This window comes from Pseudoliparis swirei, chromosome 15 (assembly GCF_029220125.1).
Source record: "Pseudoliparis swirei isolate HS2019 ecotype Mariana Trench chromosome 15, NWPU_hadal_v1, whole genome shotgun sequence".
Lineage (NCBI taxonomy): Eukaryota > Metazoa > Chordata > Actinopteri > Perciformes > Liparidae > Pseudoliparis > Pseudoliparis swirei.
The window spans coordinates 13,806,207-13,820,633 of NC_079402.1; the positions used below are offsets into that span (position 1 = coordinate 13,806,207).

General features: G+C 42.6%; 1 protein-coding gene across 1 annotated transcript; it reads right to left on the reverse strand.

The window, feature by feature from the left end:
• Positions 1-1,091: 1,091 nt before the first annotated feature.
• Positions 1,092-9,687, reverse strand: tbx3a (T-box transcription factor 3a). The gene is made up of 7 exons (XM_056432118.1): positions 8,629-9,687; positions 7,313-7,595; positions 6,678-6,824; positions 5,683-5,759; positions 4,978-5,135; positions 3,904-4,547; positions 1,092-2,924 (listed from the first exon to the last, which is right to left on the reverse strand). Exons 1-7 carry the CDS (start codon positions 9,018-9,020, stop codon positions 2,487-2,489), a joined length of 2,139 nt encoding a protein of 712 aa, XP_056288093.1. The 5' UTR covers positions 9,021-9,687; the 3' UTR covers positions 1,092-2,486.
• Positions 9,688-14,427: the final 4,740 nt, after the last annotated feature.

The following is a 14,427-nucleotide window of genomic DNA, read 5'->3' on the forward strand; positions in this document are numbered from 1 at the left end:
TGTGTTATTTTTGGATGTAAAAAAAAACTCGACTTTTTGACCCTCAAGTGCTATACAACAGATTTATCACGCGTCTCTGTTTTTTTGAAGTTTTTGTGTGTGTGGTGGTGGACATCAAATTAATTTGCAATAGCTGCGTGACTATGTCAGATAGTGTTTATCACTGACCTCTCGGTGAGTTCTCACCCAGGATCTGGCCTTTGGTTTGCTAAATAAACCCGCGTCATAGCCGCTTGGGGGCGTCGGGTCTTGGTTTGATTACAGACGCATTGTCGCCTTCCGTGCAATAAAATGGAAGATATGCGCATCCAGGGCGCCAGGTGAGCAATAAGACAGACCAATTGAGACAGCTTGTCACGTTTGCACCCATTCCCTAGCGCCAGGCTCGCTACACATTAACCAGACGATATACAAACAAAGATATGGTGTTGATAAACTCACGACACGAAGTGCAATAGAGAGGGTCATCAAGAAATTTCATATAGTCATTCACTGGGGCCCAAAAGCAACACGTCGATGTAGACCCATCAGAAATGTCAGATTAATGCTCAGTCCTCTCCTGCTGTTACAGAACATTTATATCCGCATAACTGATGCGTGCAGGCAATGAGGGGTCCTCTCAAACGACTCCGATAAACCTCATTTACGCAACAACTCACCTTGGCCAGATTGCTTTTTTTATGTAATTTATTTTCACATTCCAAATAGGCCTATCTTGCATAATTTGTTTTATGTAGTTATTTAAATCACCACGATAAATGTACTGTAGCTGAAATGCCGTGCAAGGAGACCATTACGATCCACTTAATGATAGTGTCCGGTAGGAATCCCAGGTATGACCATGGAGCTGAGAGGGTCTTCGACCTGAGTTATCTTATCTGGACTTTTTGAACATGGAGTTCACTGAAGTGGAGTAAGCGGGCCTCCCAAAACCGAGTATAAACATGATGACAGCATTTAACAAAAATTAGCATAGATGTAAGGATGTCTACAGTGTTCGCCTAAATCAGATGGTTTTAGATTTGCAAAAAGGCACCATTTCTGTAATTGTCATTTGAGATGAATTAAATCGAGGGACACACACTAAGAAATGGCATTTCAATATTTTATTGAAACTTTCAAGAACACGATGTCGATGTTGTAAACTAGACATAACTCTAATACAACATAACCCATTGAGAAACACAAAAGAAACCTTCATATTTTCGATTATGCGGCGACTTGTACGATCAGGTTCGCAAAGTATTTTAATAACAGAAAAAGATTGTCCATTTTTATCACACTTCAACGACGCTTTTCTTTTTTTAAGAATAGATTTTTTTCCCCCAAGCCATTGGTGCAGTGCGTTGTCATTTTTCCATCCGTTTTGAAACAGTAGCACTTCACACACGGGGACAACAAATGAAAATACAATGGCACATTAGTGTGAATAACTACCTCAATGGATATTTGGGTAGGAGTAAAGTCCATATTTTAAGAGGGGTATAAATGCAGATGGCAACAAAGGGATAATAGCCCACAAACTATCTTTACACAGGTATATCGACAATAAATTAAGAACAGATCCCTAAAAACATACTACTCCGTTGTATTTACACGCAATAACAATATGAAATAATTACATAAATATTTTATATATCCCTATGTACACCTTTTTAATCAAGTCTACCCTTATTTTTTTTATATTTTAATTTCTGCTTCCCTTTGCCTCTTTGACACTTGGGCTAAATTCCGCATGCTTTGGCCATAGTTTATCCCGGGCATCAGTCATGTCAATAGGCCAGCACGGATTTAAAAAAGGCATGAAGAAAAATATATTGTATTAAAATTGATAATCCAATCAAGAAAAAAATTAATCAAAGGGAGTGTGTTAATTATAGTGTTAATTATATTCCAAACAGAATCTTTATAATTCTTTCCTTTCAATTCTTAGTGTTAAAATAACATTCATTTGGGGATTTAGGAGGCATGCAACATTTGGCCAATCGATCAATTAATAGTGTACAACAAAATACAGCAGTCTTTATAAGGTAGGTTAAACGGTAGTGAATTCAAATAAGTAATCAATTCAGAGTGCATATCAAAACACATTTCTCCTCGTGTACAATAAAGTTAAGAGACAGGACACAGCAGCAACTTCTCCTAAATCTGCAAGTCACACCCATGCCAACTTTTCAGTTTCAATACTTGTACGGTATTCAAATGACAGGATACAAGTGTTATTTAATTTAACAAACAAAAAAAACAAAGAAAAGAAGAAAAGAAATATACATATCAGATGCGTATTAACCAAAGTGCATTTCAGAAACTAAAACGTCCAACTGTTCGTGTTTTTTTTAAGTTTTTGTTTTTGTTTTTAAAACCTGCACGAATCTACGAAGGTTGTCTTCTTCGCCGTCAACGCGTTTCACTTTACATGACACCAATGAGACGAGAAGCAGGTGGTGTGTTTAATAAAAAAAAAGAAGAGATAAAAGAAAAAAGACCTAGGGGGACCCGCTCCGTGACCTGTCCTGACTGGAGTCGAGCCCGCTGACCAGCCGCTGGATGCTCTGCAGCTCGCTGGCGGCGTCTTTCTCCGTGCAAGTTTTTGGGGACATGGGAACCGAGCCGGAGGACATGGTGGACGAGCGGCTGGTCACTTCCGATGTGGAATCTAGGGTGACACCAGAAACGGGGCTGGCCGGGACACCGCCGTCTCCCTTCAGCTCGCCGGCCATGGGGGGCATCGCGGTGGTGAGCAGGGTGCTGTCCGGTACCGTCATGGGGAGGGAGTACGGGTTGTACCTGAGTCGGGGCCGCACTGCGTTCAGGAAAGGGTGCCGGTGCACCGCGGAGGAGGCCGCGGAGGAGGCTGCCGCTGCAGCCGCCATGTACGTGTACGGGTAGGGGAACAAACTGCCGAACGGAGACATGGCGAGGCCCTGTGGAGACACGGAGAAGCTGCGTGTGAGCGACAGGGCTGCTGTTACAGACAGCTCACACAACACTGCTACAAAGACGGCACAACATGTCGGCTATACAGAAGAAAAATAAAGATTCATAAAACCAAAAAAAACGAGAGGAAACGTATGATGGTGAACTTGTTCCTGCTGTTTCTGCCTCTTCTGGATTAATGTCGTGGAACAAATGCGTGGAAGCGGTGATCTAAAGTGACCTGCTTTACTTTCCTCCTGGCTGGTTTCGTGTTGGTATTGGATTGTTACACAGCTTATGACACTTAGTTTATGAGCACAACTTGAGTTGTAGTCGATGTCTGTTTGCAATGCCTCCATTTACACAGGCTTTCACACATAGAGTCATCACTAAATATGCTGCAGCAAAGCTTCAGCTAGCGGCCAGCATGTAAACAGCTTTGGTGCGCAAGAATTTGTAATGCAAATACATAATTCATATTGTCTTTTGCAGCAATCAAGCAACGGGAGTTGCAACTAAAACCCTTTTATGTTTAATGGAAACATTGTTGTCTATTAAAGTATCATGTCTCTCTTTGGCATTTTATAGCCATTGTTTTTATAATGAGATCATTGGAAGAGGAGTGGCTAACACTTCGATAATCTGATGCAATGTGCTCTTTGTCTTTTAAAAAACTGGTTTTCACTGACTGGTTGATATCAATAGCAAAAATGTCACGAGAAAACAGAAAGGTATGTTTCTCATAGATTAGTCACCAATTACAGTTGCCTAACTTTACTTTGAATATTATCCCACTTGGCAGTGAAACAAAAATAAGGAGACATGAGCACGTACTGCATTCTCTCATGTAACTCTGACAGTTGTGATTAAATTATGACGAGGGCATTACAGATATTTAAATATCTGGCATATGGGCCGGCATACAACACGCTTCACTCGAGGTGCAGAATAGGCCGAGGGCCCGAGGCCCAAGAAAACCGGTTTTACCTGTGATGCCAAGACATGCTGCTGCAGATGAAAGGGCAGGCCTGGCACTCCCGTCAAACCTTGCGAGGGTGATGCCATGCTAGTCGTGTCCATCGTGCTCACCCCTCCAGCGGACACGGCTGCCAATAGTGGCCCCATGCCCGCCATGTTTGAGAACGCACCGCCCATGTTGAACTGACTGGGGTGCAAGAGAAACGGATGCGCATTCCCAATGTGGTTGAAAAACTGTTGTCCGGTTAGGCCCGTTGGAAATCCAAAATTAGGCATGTGTCCGTGGCCTATGTGCGGGCTGTCAGTCTGAACAGTCAAAGGCATGAAACTGTCTTTGCTGATGGACCTGCTGCACTCGTCCGTTTTGGGTGGATCCAGACTCGGGCTCCGGAGGTCTTCTCCGGAGCGGGTGGTGCTGGAGATGACGGTGACGGGGCTGTGCCGCGAGTCCGCCTGGCTTTTCTCAGTCCTCGGACCGCTGTCGCGAGTCCTGCTGGTCGAGTCGGTGATGCTGAAGGGATGCTTCTTCGCTGGGCTCGCCTCGTGCTCCTTCCCGTCCTTGGTAGTCGTGGAAATCTTGCTGGAGTCCGGGCCATCTTTGACGTGTCCATCTTTGCTCTCATCGTCGCTGTCCTCGTCGCTGTCGCAGAAATCTGCCAAAGTATAGGAGGACGAATCAGTCACATTGGGGATTCATGAACACTGTTTATCCCGTTGTCAACCATATTAGAGCCCAATATGATTCATATAGGAAAGTTCCTCTTGTTTCCAATACGATTTGGCTAAGCTAATATGCTACATGGCATTAGTTTCAAAAATGTTTTTTTTCACTGTGTATTTATTTGCGGATTAACAGAAACATTATTTATGACGTGTAGCTTGACAGATAATGGTCTCATCAATTAAATATTCATGCTTTGCGGTTAATCTCAATAAGCCCGTCAGTGCAGCTGATGTTTTACGCGCTAAACTTGACTCTTCTTCTCCACCTTGTAAAAAAGACTCGCCACAATCGACTTTTTACGACTTTACACACCACTTGTGATCGGAGCTGTGACTGGCTTGTGGGGTCTGTCAGCTCACCTTTCATGTGCGGGGGCCCCGCGGTAGACACGGCAGGGGACGAGGCCTGGCCGAAGCACTTAAAGGAAGCCTGCTCTCCGGAGGAGTCGTCTGAAGCCCCGTTCTCCTTCTTCTGCTGCTCCTCGTATGAGCGCATGGATTGGAGAGCCAGCTGTTTCCTGCGTGCGCACAAGTACCCGGGTTATTCTATCGCGTCTCTCAGATCAGAAACAATATCAGCAGCGCGGTGAGTGGTGTGGGAACACCTGAGGCAATGAAGCTTCTGATTAGGACACTGACTCGAGATCCGTTACAGCGCCATTGGCATAGTTACTGTAACAGTAATGTATCTATCGATCTTGCCACGTTCCCAATTTCATTGCACAATCTGAGTGCATATTGGACGTTTTGGGATACTTTTATAATTGCAAAACATATTATTATCAAGTGAAGTAATGAAAGCAACTGCATTAAACACAACCATAATCCAGTTTATTTGACCACCAGTGCCAAAGGGATTCTAGTGCAATATAGCCTATTAAACTATTTGATTAAACTGTGAAGAGTCACAATCCCTGCGGGTTAATGAGGAAGCTTTGACACGAGCTTAATCCCCCGAGAGCATTGCCTCCATGTATATATATATATATATATATATATACACAATATATATCTAAATACATCTCAAGTGTTTGGGTTTTTTCCTCTACAATACCCCTTTCTTACCTCTTTTCCCGTCTTCCATTACCCGTGTCACGGAATCCTTTAGCAAATGGATTATGGTCAATTTTCAACTGGGTTATCTGAAAAATAAATAAATAAATGCGTAAATATTAGCGACTGGAATTTAATGTCCCTATAGTAATCTCACTAAATGCATTTTATTTAATGTTTTACAATTGCAGATGAATTGTCTTATTTCTAGTTCCTGCTAGTTTGCAACACATGGATATTATTTTTTGATTTTACAGATAACACACATAAAAACAAAATACATACATAAATATAACTAAGTACAGAAGCATTGACAAAGACCACACGAGTTCTCACTTTGGCACGTTTTTACATAAGTGAAACATGCTGATTTCTTGTGTATTGAAAAAGTTTACAACCTCAATACTTCTGGCACTGTTACCACTGGGAGGGGGAGGGGGCGAGGGCCATGGTTTCCCAACAATATCAAAGAGTTGAGGAGATGATTTAAATTATTTTAATGTCTCACAGAGAATGAAATGTCACCATGTCGTTCAGCCTGACAACCATAATGTGCCCCTTTCTTTCTTTTTCTCCAATCAACCGCACAGTGTTGCCCCTCTTCTTTTCTCATTTCTCAACCCCCAACCCTTTTAGTTTTACTCACGCACGCAGAGAAAGAGAGAGAGAGAGAGAGACAGCGAGCGAAAGAGCATGCATGAGTCTATGCCAAATCCTTTCCACGTGATTAAATAAAAGGAAAAACTGTAACATTCCTCAGAAGTATTACCTTGCTACCACAGGCTGGTGAATGTGGCACTTATACCCGGAACATCACCCACCTCCCCCACCCCACGATGATACTCCACTCACACAGGCTCAAACAGATATGACGTCTTTCATATTTCATGACAACAAAATGGTGCAGAGCATGAAAGACATGTGAGGAAAGCGCGTCTGACACACACGCTGCGTTTGAGTACATATCCAGGTACAACCTTAAGCCAATGAGCAATAATCGTGCTTACCTTGTCATTTTGATAAGCAGTCACAGCAATGAAATCCGTTTCGGGAAAAACGTAAGTCCTGAAGGTACTGTACGGGAGTTTGAGAATATCGTTGGCCCTCACAATGTGAAATCGAGGCTGATATTTGTGCATCGAGTTAAGTATGGTCTGTAAAACACAAAAGAACGCACGATTGGAGTTACTCGAGCATATCGTTGTACAGATTATATATTCACATTACAATATACATCACATTGTCAAAATGATTTTATTTGAAAGCAGTCATATCATTTAAATTGTGAAAGTAATACTTCCAAATTGTATATATAATAATTTGTATTGTGTTTAAAAAAACACAATATGAATTATTTAGGATGTAATATTTAATCGGTTTAATAAAGCTGGAAAAATATGCATGGGTGTCTATAGACTTAATTATCTTTTGCAATAATTGTAACCATATTTTAAAAAATACGATTATCTCAAGATAATGATGCAGCAATTTCTTTAAATGTTGTTGTATTTTTGTAATGAGGTGCTATCTTGGTTATAGCTTCCACACAATAATAAATATATGACTTGCTTCACATATATCAACAAACAATTATACATTTTGTTAATAAAAGGGTATGTTGATAATAGGAAAATGTACATACATTCGTTGAACTTACAAATCCGTGCTTGTCGGAGATGTTATTTGTCAACTTGAGTTTGTGAAAATTGACGACTTTTGACATCCACTGTTCACCAGTAGCCGGACTGTCTGGGTGAATATACATCCTCTTTGGCATTTCGGGGTCGGCCTTCCCTGCCACCATCCAACGGGAGTTATGAAATTTGTATCTACAGTCGTCAGCTGCAACAATATCCATCAAGAGAATATATTTGGCCTTTTTGTCCAGACCAGTGCACCTCACTTTGAACGGGGGGAACATCCGCCTGTGACAAAGGAGAACAAATGATAAGCACTCGTGTGGTGGCAAATTGCATCAGAATAAAAAGGGCTCATCTCGGTATTTGTATTATATGCTTAAAATATATCAAACAATATATATATATTTAAAAAATACACAACTCTTTATTGACGTATTATACGATTTAGTCTTTAAAAGTTTGCTGCATCAAGTTTGATACGTTTTCTGAGGCAACCTGTTTTTAATTTATCTGCTTCAGCTAAATCAGCCGAAAAGTTTAGCGCGAGTAAGAAGTCGAGTAAACAAACGTATTCTTCTTCTTCTATTTCTGATGCCAACGCTGTTTGAACGGTGTCTTGATTTGTAATGCCTCGAAAGGCCTAGACAGCATACAGCAGCCATCTTTGTATACTGTCACTGTGATGGTGACGATACTAATTCAGTCAGAGCTCCACATTTCAGTGGAACAATCGGCAACGTTTTGACAAACCAGACTTAAAAATGAACAACAGCAAGCCAGATGTTCACACAAGAGGATCTGTAAAGATCAGTGCAATTGGAAGTAACTCTAATTGAAGGCCTAATACTTAATAATTAACAACAGGCCTTATTTTAATTTTACAAAATAATGTTACACAAACAACGGATTTCCCTCCATTACATACGTGTTTGTACACGTGTTCAGTTTACCAGATACCTGTTGTGTACATGCACACAGTGTCTGTTAGCTATATAAATATGTACGATTATTGTGAGTCATGTTATTATATTGTAGTGAAAACCCATAATCGCTAAATAAGAGATATTTGCATACATTCATGCTGCAATCCAAGTTTTATACATTAGACTAAGACTTGAGAGCTTTGCATAAAATATGCTAAATAACGAATTGTAGAGATAAACACCATGTGGTATGTACTAATGGCTCCATATCTATTATTGTATATGTAAAATAACAAATCCCTCCGTCGTGAGTTATCAATAAACACAACAGGTGTCTGGATATCTGATAATGTTTACGTTTTTTAGATAAACACACACAAATAAATCTGTTTCACCTTCCGGATTTGGTGATCACCATCTCGGTGCCTCTCTTGTGGAAGAGTTCCCAAAGCTCCTTGGCTTCCAGGTGCACTTTAGGGTCGTCTTCCACGTCTTCCTCAGGCTCCAGAGTCTTCATAGGCCTGAGGTGGGCGGCCGCAGCCTGGTGCCCGAGCGAAGAGAAGTGGAGCCCGCTCTCCGCGGCTCCCATCAGCTGGTCCATGATCGGCTTTCCCAGGGCGCCCGGCAGAGAGAGGGAGCCGCCGTGAGGGAGAGCCAGAGCCGGGAAGAAAGGAGGCTGGTGACCCAGCATTGCACTCATGGCAAATTCCGGACCCCGGTGAGATAAAAACGGATGATATGCCATACTTGCTCCCTGTATGACTGGATCTCTCATCAGGAAGTTCATCCAAGTGCTGGCTGGAGACGACTGGTTCGATGTGAAACTATTTTCTTTCTTCTTCCTGTTTTTTTTTTTTTTTTACCAACAGTGAAGCCTGCGTTCAATGAGGACAAAATAAAAAAGAGGAAAAAAGGAATCTGAAGTTGGAAAGCCTCGTTAAACTCCTACTTCAGCTTCGCAGAAATAAAGAGCCACTTATTTTTTTGTCAGGAATTGTCGGGGAATCTCGAAAGTCTTTTGCTGCGTTGTGATCAAAAGTCTGGAGAGAGAAATGTAAAAGTGTTCTCCATAATTCTGAAAAGGTGCTGCGAGACCGATTTTCTTCAGAGGTTGACGCGCATCGGACACCTTTCTGTGCCTCGCTGGCTCGCGGACATTAGTCCAATTAAACCAACTTGGGTGAGTCACTTAATTGACTGCAGTGCATTCTTTCTCTTCTGCTGCTGTTTACAAGATCGGCATTCCTGTTAAAATGCGTTCCTTCTTATTGGCTTCAGTCCTGCAGCGAGGGCGACGTGTTGAAATATTTCGATAGCGCCGAATAATCCCCCTGCCTTTACTTGCTCCAGACATGCACTCTCGCGCGCACACACACACTTAATTCCTCCTCTCTCTTTCACGCACACACACATTTCAGAGAAAGACGTGTGCAGAGAAAGGAGTCCGCTGACGGCCAGAGAGAGAGAGAGGTGGTAAGGTCCCAGCTCCGTGATTTTCCTAGCGCCTCTGTGGCCCATTGGGCTTCATACTGTATGGATGTGTTGCATGTTACGAGGAGCAGCGCTGCGTTTGATTGGCTCTTTGACGCTTTCGGACCAATTGTGTGGCAGCGGGGGCGTGGTTTAACAGCTCGGGTGGAGGGGACAGACTTCGGACTTATAAAAAGGTGTTTGGAAACTCAAAAGGGCTTTGCCGTGAAACACCACCCTGCCCCAGTCGGTGTTGTGTGAATATGTCAACATCGTTACAGAAGTTGCGCTATCGGTCGGTCTGTGAGACGCGGCGGAAGGGAGAGAGCCGCCGAGCCCGGCGCCCGGCTCGCTTCAGTCGGCGCGACGTCATGTTCCGTCGCGCCGCTGTTTGACTTCCTCCTCTGTCCCCGCAACACAGTGGCGTACGTGTGCTTTGAATACCGCGAGCACAGTTGTATTCATTTATTCATATATATATATATATATATATATTTCTTCGGATTTATCATGATTTAACTCGCGGTCTTGTGGGTCTCCAGAGATTTCACCGCGCCGAGCAGCCAACATTTCCTGCGACATCCTCCTTTGAGCATATGAGCCGGTGACGGTTTGAGGCGCGAGATGACAATGTTTATAAGAAGGAGGTTTGCTGCGGATAAACATGTCCCATCGTTGCCACGATATTTATCCTGGTTTATTTTTCTTTGTTAAACTTTATTATTTCTATTATATTTTCATTTTGGATAAGACGACTGTTATAGTAGTTCCTCATTCAACTTTTCATGTGAATCAATTTATTTTAAAACATGCGTGTTTTCAAATAAATTGATTTAGCTTCTTAATATCGATGAAACACGAGAGCTAATGAAGCCCCTTGAATGAGTGTCAAAATGCCTTCATCTGATTTGTTCAATTTTGACTTAAAGTGGTGTTTTATAATACTTTAGAGAAAAGAGCATTGTCCCACATCACACACTTGTCCACACACACACACACACACACACACACACACACACACACACACACACACACACACACACACACACACACACACACACACACACACACACACACACACACACACACACACACACACACACACACACACACACACACACACGCAGAACAGCAACGAGGATGCGTTCGCTGGTGCTGGTGTTTTATCACTTCTTGTATACAAACGTCAGTGTTTTGAGTCATACCAATCAATTCTGTTGTTAAATATAGCACGCTTTCCCAGCACAACTGTCTCTGGGAAACAATTCAATTTGAGTCCCTGTCTTGACACTCGCTCAGGCTGCAGCACGTGTCGTCGATATAAAACAATTCTCAATTCTGAGAAAATGCTTTCGGCTATGTGTAGTAGAATACAGTTGACAAGCTATATTGTGCCATCATTTATACGCTATGCATATTACCTGCTGGGGCTCATTGGGTGCACTAAAAGTGCTTCACTGCCAGGCGTCTCTAAGATGCGCACGCTAGACAAAGCCACGCCAGTGCTCTCTAAAATGCCATTTGACCACAAATTCACAAGTAAACTAGAATGCTGCGGCCAGTCAGCCGCCGTGGATAAACATTGACCATCAATTCTCAGTCAATTGTCTGTCTCCATGGATCCAGGCGGGGGCGAAGCGGTGGGGGATCTCAAAGTCCTTGAGGGGGGGACCATGCACAGCGAATTCTCACGAGAAGCAATGAGCCTGACGTCGTGCTCCGTTTAGTGTTTTGCACCAGCTGTCCAAAGATATTAATGCATCTGCAAAGTGGTGAATATTCTATCTATACTCTAAATACATTTTACACATGAAAAGGCGCAATGAAGGCTATACTTGTTGCACCCTGGTTGTGAGAAATATGGAAACCTTTATCTGGTATTGTTTTGAAGTTCGGCGCTTGTAATGGTCAGTACATGTCTCATATTGGGAGAGCCCCTGGTCATTAACGTCAACTCCATTCAGCACTGCACGTGTAATGCTTGTTTTGGTGACTACAGCAGTTTACCTGCCACAGGGCTCTCTTCATGATAGATTTAGCTAGAATGTGTTGTATAGAACACCTATGTGCATATGTGTGTGTGTGTGTGTGTGTGTGTGTGTCTCTCTCTCTGTGTGTACATGTGTGTAAATTGGAGTGGTCTGTATGCATATTGCCCAGGGGAGATACACAAGGATATTGGGCTTATGTGTTGCGTGTTATTGATTTGCTGGAGGAAACAAATACGATAGCTGTTGATAAGTCACAGCAGCATCCGACTGAATAGACATAACAGTGGAGCGAAAGCCATGTGGCTAAACCTTTACATGGTGCGAAGGTATAGGGCTTTCCCCCAGCCTACGTGGGGCCTTCCAACCTTTTCTTTGTGTGCGTGAGGTCAGGCCTGTGTCAATTACTGCGGCTTATTCTTCTTTAAACACTCACCCCCATTAGCAGCACATTTCAATTTAGTGGCAGGTGTCATCAAATAGGAAGCAGTGTTGACATGGCGGCAGCCTTTCTGTGTCTGTGGCCAAGCTGGCTTCATTAGCTAAGCAAGTAGAGAATGGTCAATACACTATATAAACTTTTACAGGGTTAGGGCTCTCAGGGACTCCAAGAGGCAATAAAAAGGTCTGAGCTGACACTACTGATTGATGAAGCCAACTTTGTCAGCGCTTCCCTTTTTATACTTCCACAGAGATTATGCATATCAAAATCAAAAGTCGACTGAGCAGGCTCTACAATCTGTCATTCCACGTGCGTCGTGATTTCTGATAGTAGAGGGGTGCAGCTTGTGTTTTGCCTGATACGTAAAAGCCTCATACTGTCCACACTATTAGTTATCCTCAGAGAATGTGCTCCAAGATGTCCTTTAAGTGGAAAAGCAGTCTCTTTCACGTGATGCTGCAGTGCAATTCATTTCAACTGCACTGTGGTTTTATTGAATATTCTTATTAGTATTTACCCCCTTTGCTAACCCCTCAATATTATCAATGAAGAAAATCTGCATTAAGATCATGGGTTATGAAGCCTCACTGCGCCGACTACACACAACAGCTATACTGTGTAGGTTCATCAAGCGAAGCTTCAAAGGCTTCTTGGAATTGATCATGGAGCTGCAAGTGATGTAATGCATGCTGTCCTGTTTATTTGCAGATTGTTAATGATAAGCAAGGACAGACTTGGTGGCACCGCTCCTGAATGGAGGAGATTGTCTGGTGAGAGTCGTCAGCCCTAACACAACATGATAGGGAGAGGAAACATCACAAGATTAGTATATTCAACTACTATAATGACTCCAAACTTCATTATAGACATCCCGACAAAAAGTGGACGGGGAGACGTTCAATTGACAACGCAATGACTTGCTCAATGCAAACCATCTACCCACAACATTTATGTGGGGCTAAAATTGATCCATTGAGGCAATATTGCCCTGAAAAGGGCACAGATTGTAAAAATGCACTTTCCAGAATCACACACGCACACAAACACACACACACACACACACACACACATATTTTGGTCAAGTGGTAAAGGGAATGCCAAACCCCGAACCTGTTGATGAATCATCCCTGTCAGGTGTTCTCAGTCAAGTCAGCCCCGGCTTTCATTCATTTCTCTGCTGGCTAGTTATAGAAATTGATGAAAAACAATTGTAGTTAATTAGGGGATGTGCTTATTGATGGCAGCACATTGACGATTAAGAAGGAAAATTGCAATGTGCTGGGGAGACATTTGCATCCCTTGGTTGAAATTGCATCAACAGTGACTCTGGCTCATAACTTTTAAAGGAGAGGCACCTGAAAGATAAAAAATTACATATTTCGCTTTTTTTGGACCAATGTACGGCAATATTGATAGTAAAAAGCCCAGATCTTAATCTCCTTTAATGACTAAAAGACCTGACCAACAGTTTAAATAACAATCTAATTTGTTCTTACATTGATTGACACCAAGTCCTCTGTGATCTGTGTTACTCTTCAGAAGATATTTTAAAATTAAACACACCACCATGAAATACTTCTGATTAAAAAATAAAAAGCTTGTGCTCATTCTTAATATGACGGCTACATACATTGAGGTGTTCTATAAAATTCGGTCTGGGTCACAAATCACAGGTCTATGTGTTTTGTTCATAAAGAAGTTTGGATGACATTGTCTGACCAGAAGCCCACTAAACGCTTGCTTAATGGTTCGTATTCACGTAAAACGAGCTCATTATCACCTGTAGCTGTAGAATGGAGTCGGGCCTGAGCAGCTGCAAGGTTCATTGTACGCAGCACTGGTACTACAAACCAGCCCGGCGGCATGCACCACCTGTAGAGCATAATGCAGGAGATTTGTCTGCTCAACCCCATAAACAGCCGTCAGGCTTTCTCTGCAGCTACGAGCTGTGTGATCACGACGCTCGTGGTAAATGCCTCGGATGTGGACCATGTGCTTGCCGTATACGTGCCACCACTCGCCAACATGGGAGATAAGCATCGTTCACTTTATAGTCTGAGCACCACACCGGAACCGCTTTTGCATGCTAAAATGCAAACAATGGCAAATGGGAAACAGAAACATTCTCAGGTTATTTGTCATCAAGTTAGTGTAAGTATATGTCCCATATGTTCACGAGAAGCATCGTTCCGGGATAATTTTGGGTTTTGAATAAAGAAGGATTTGGTTTTGTCCCATGCAGGCAGGGAGGTATCTGCTCTCCATTTAGCTTCCTGCACCATCGGCACCGGCTT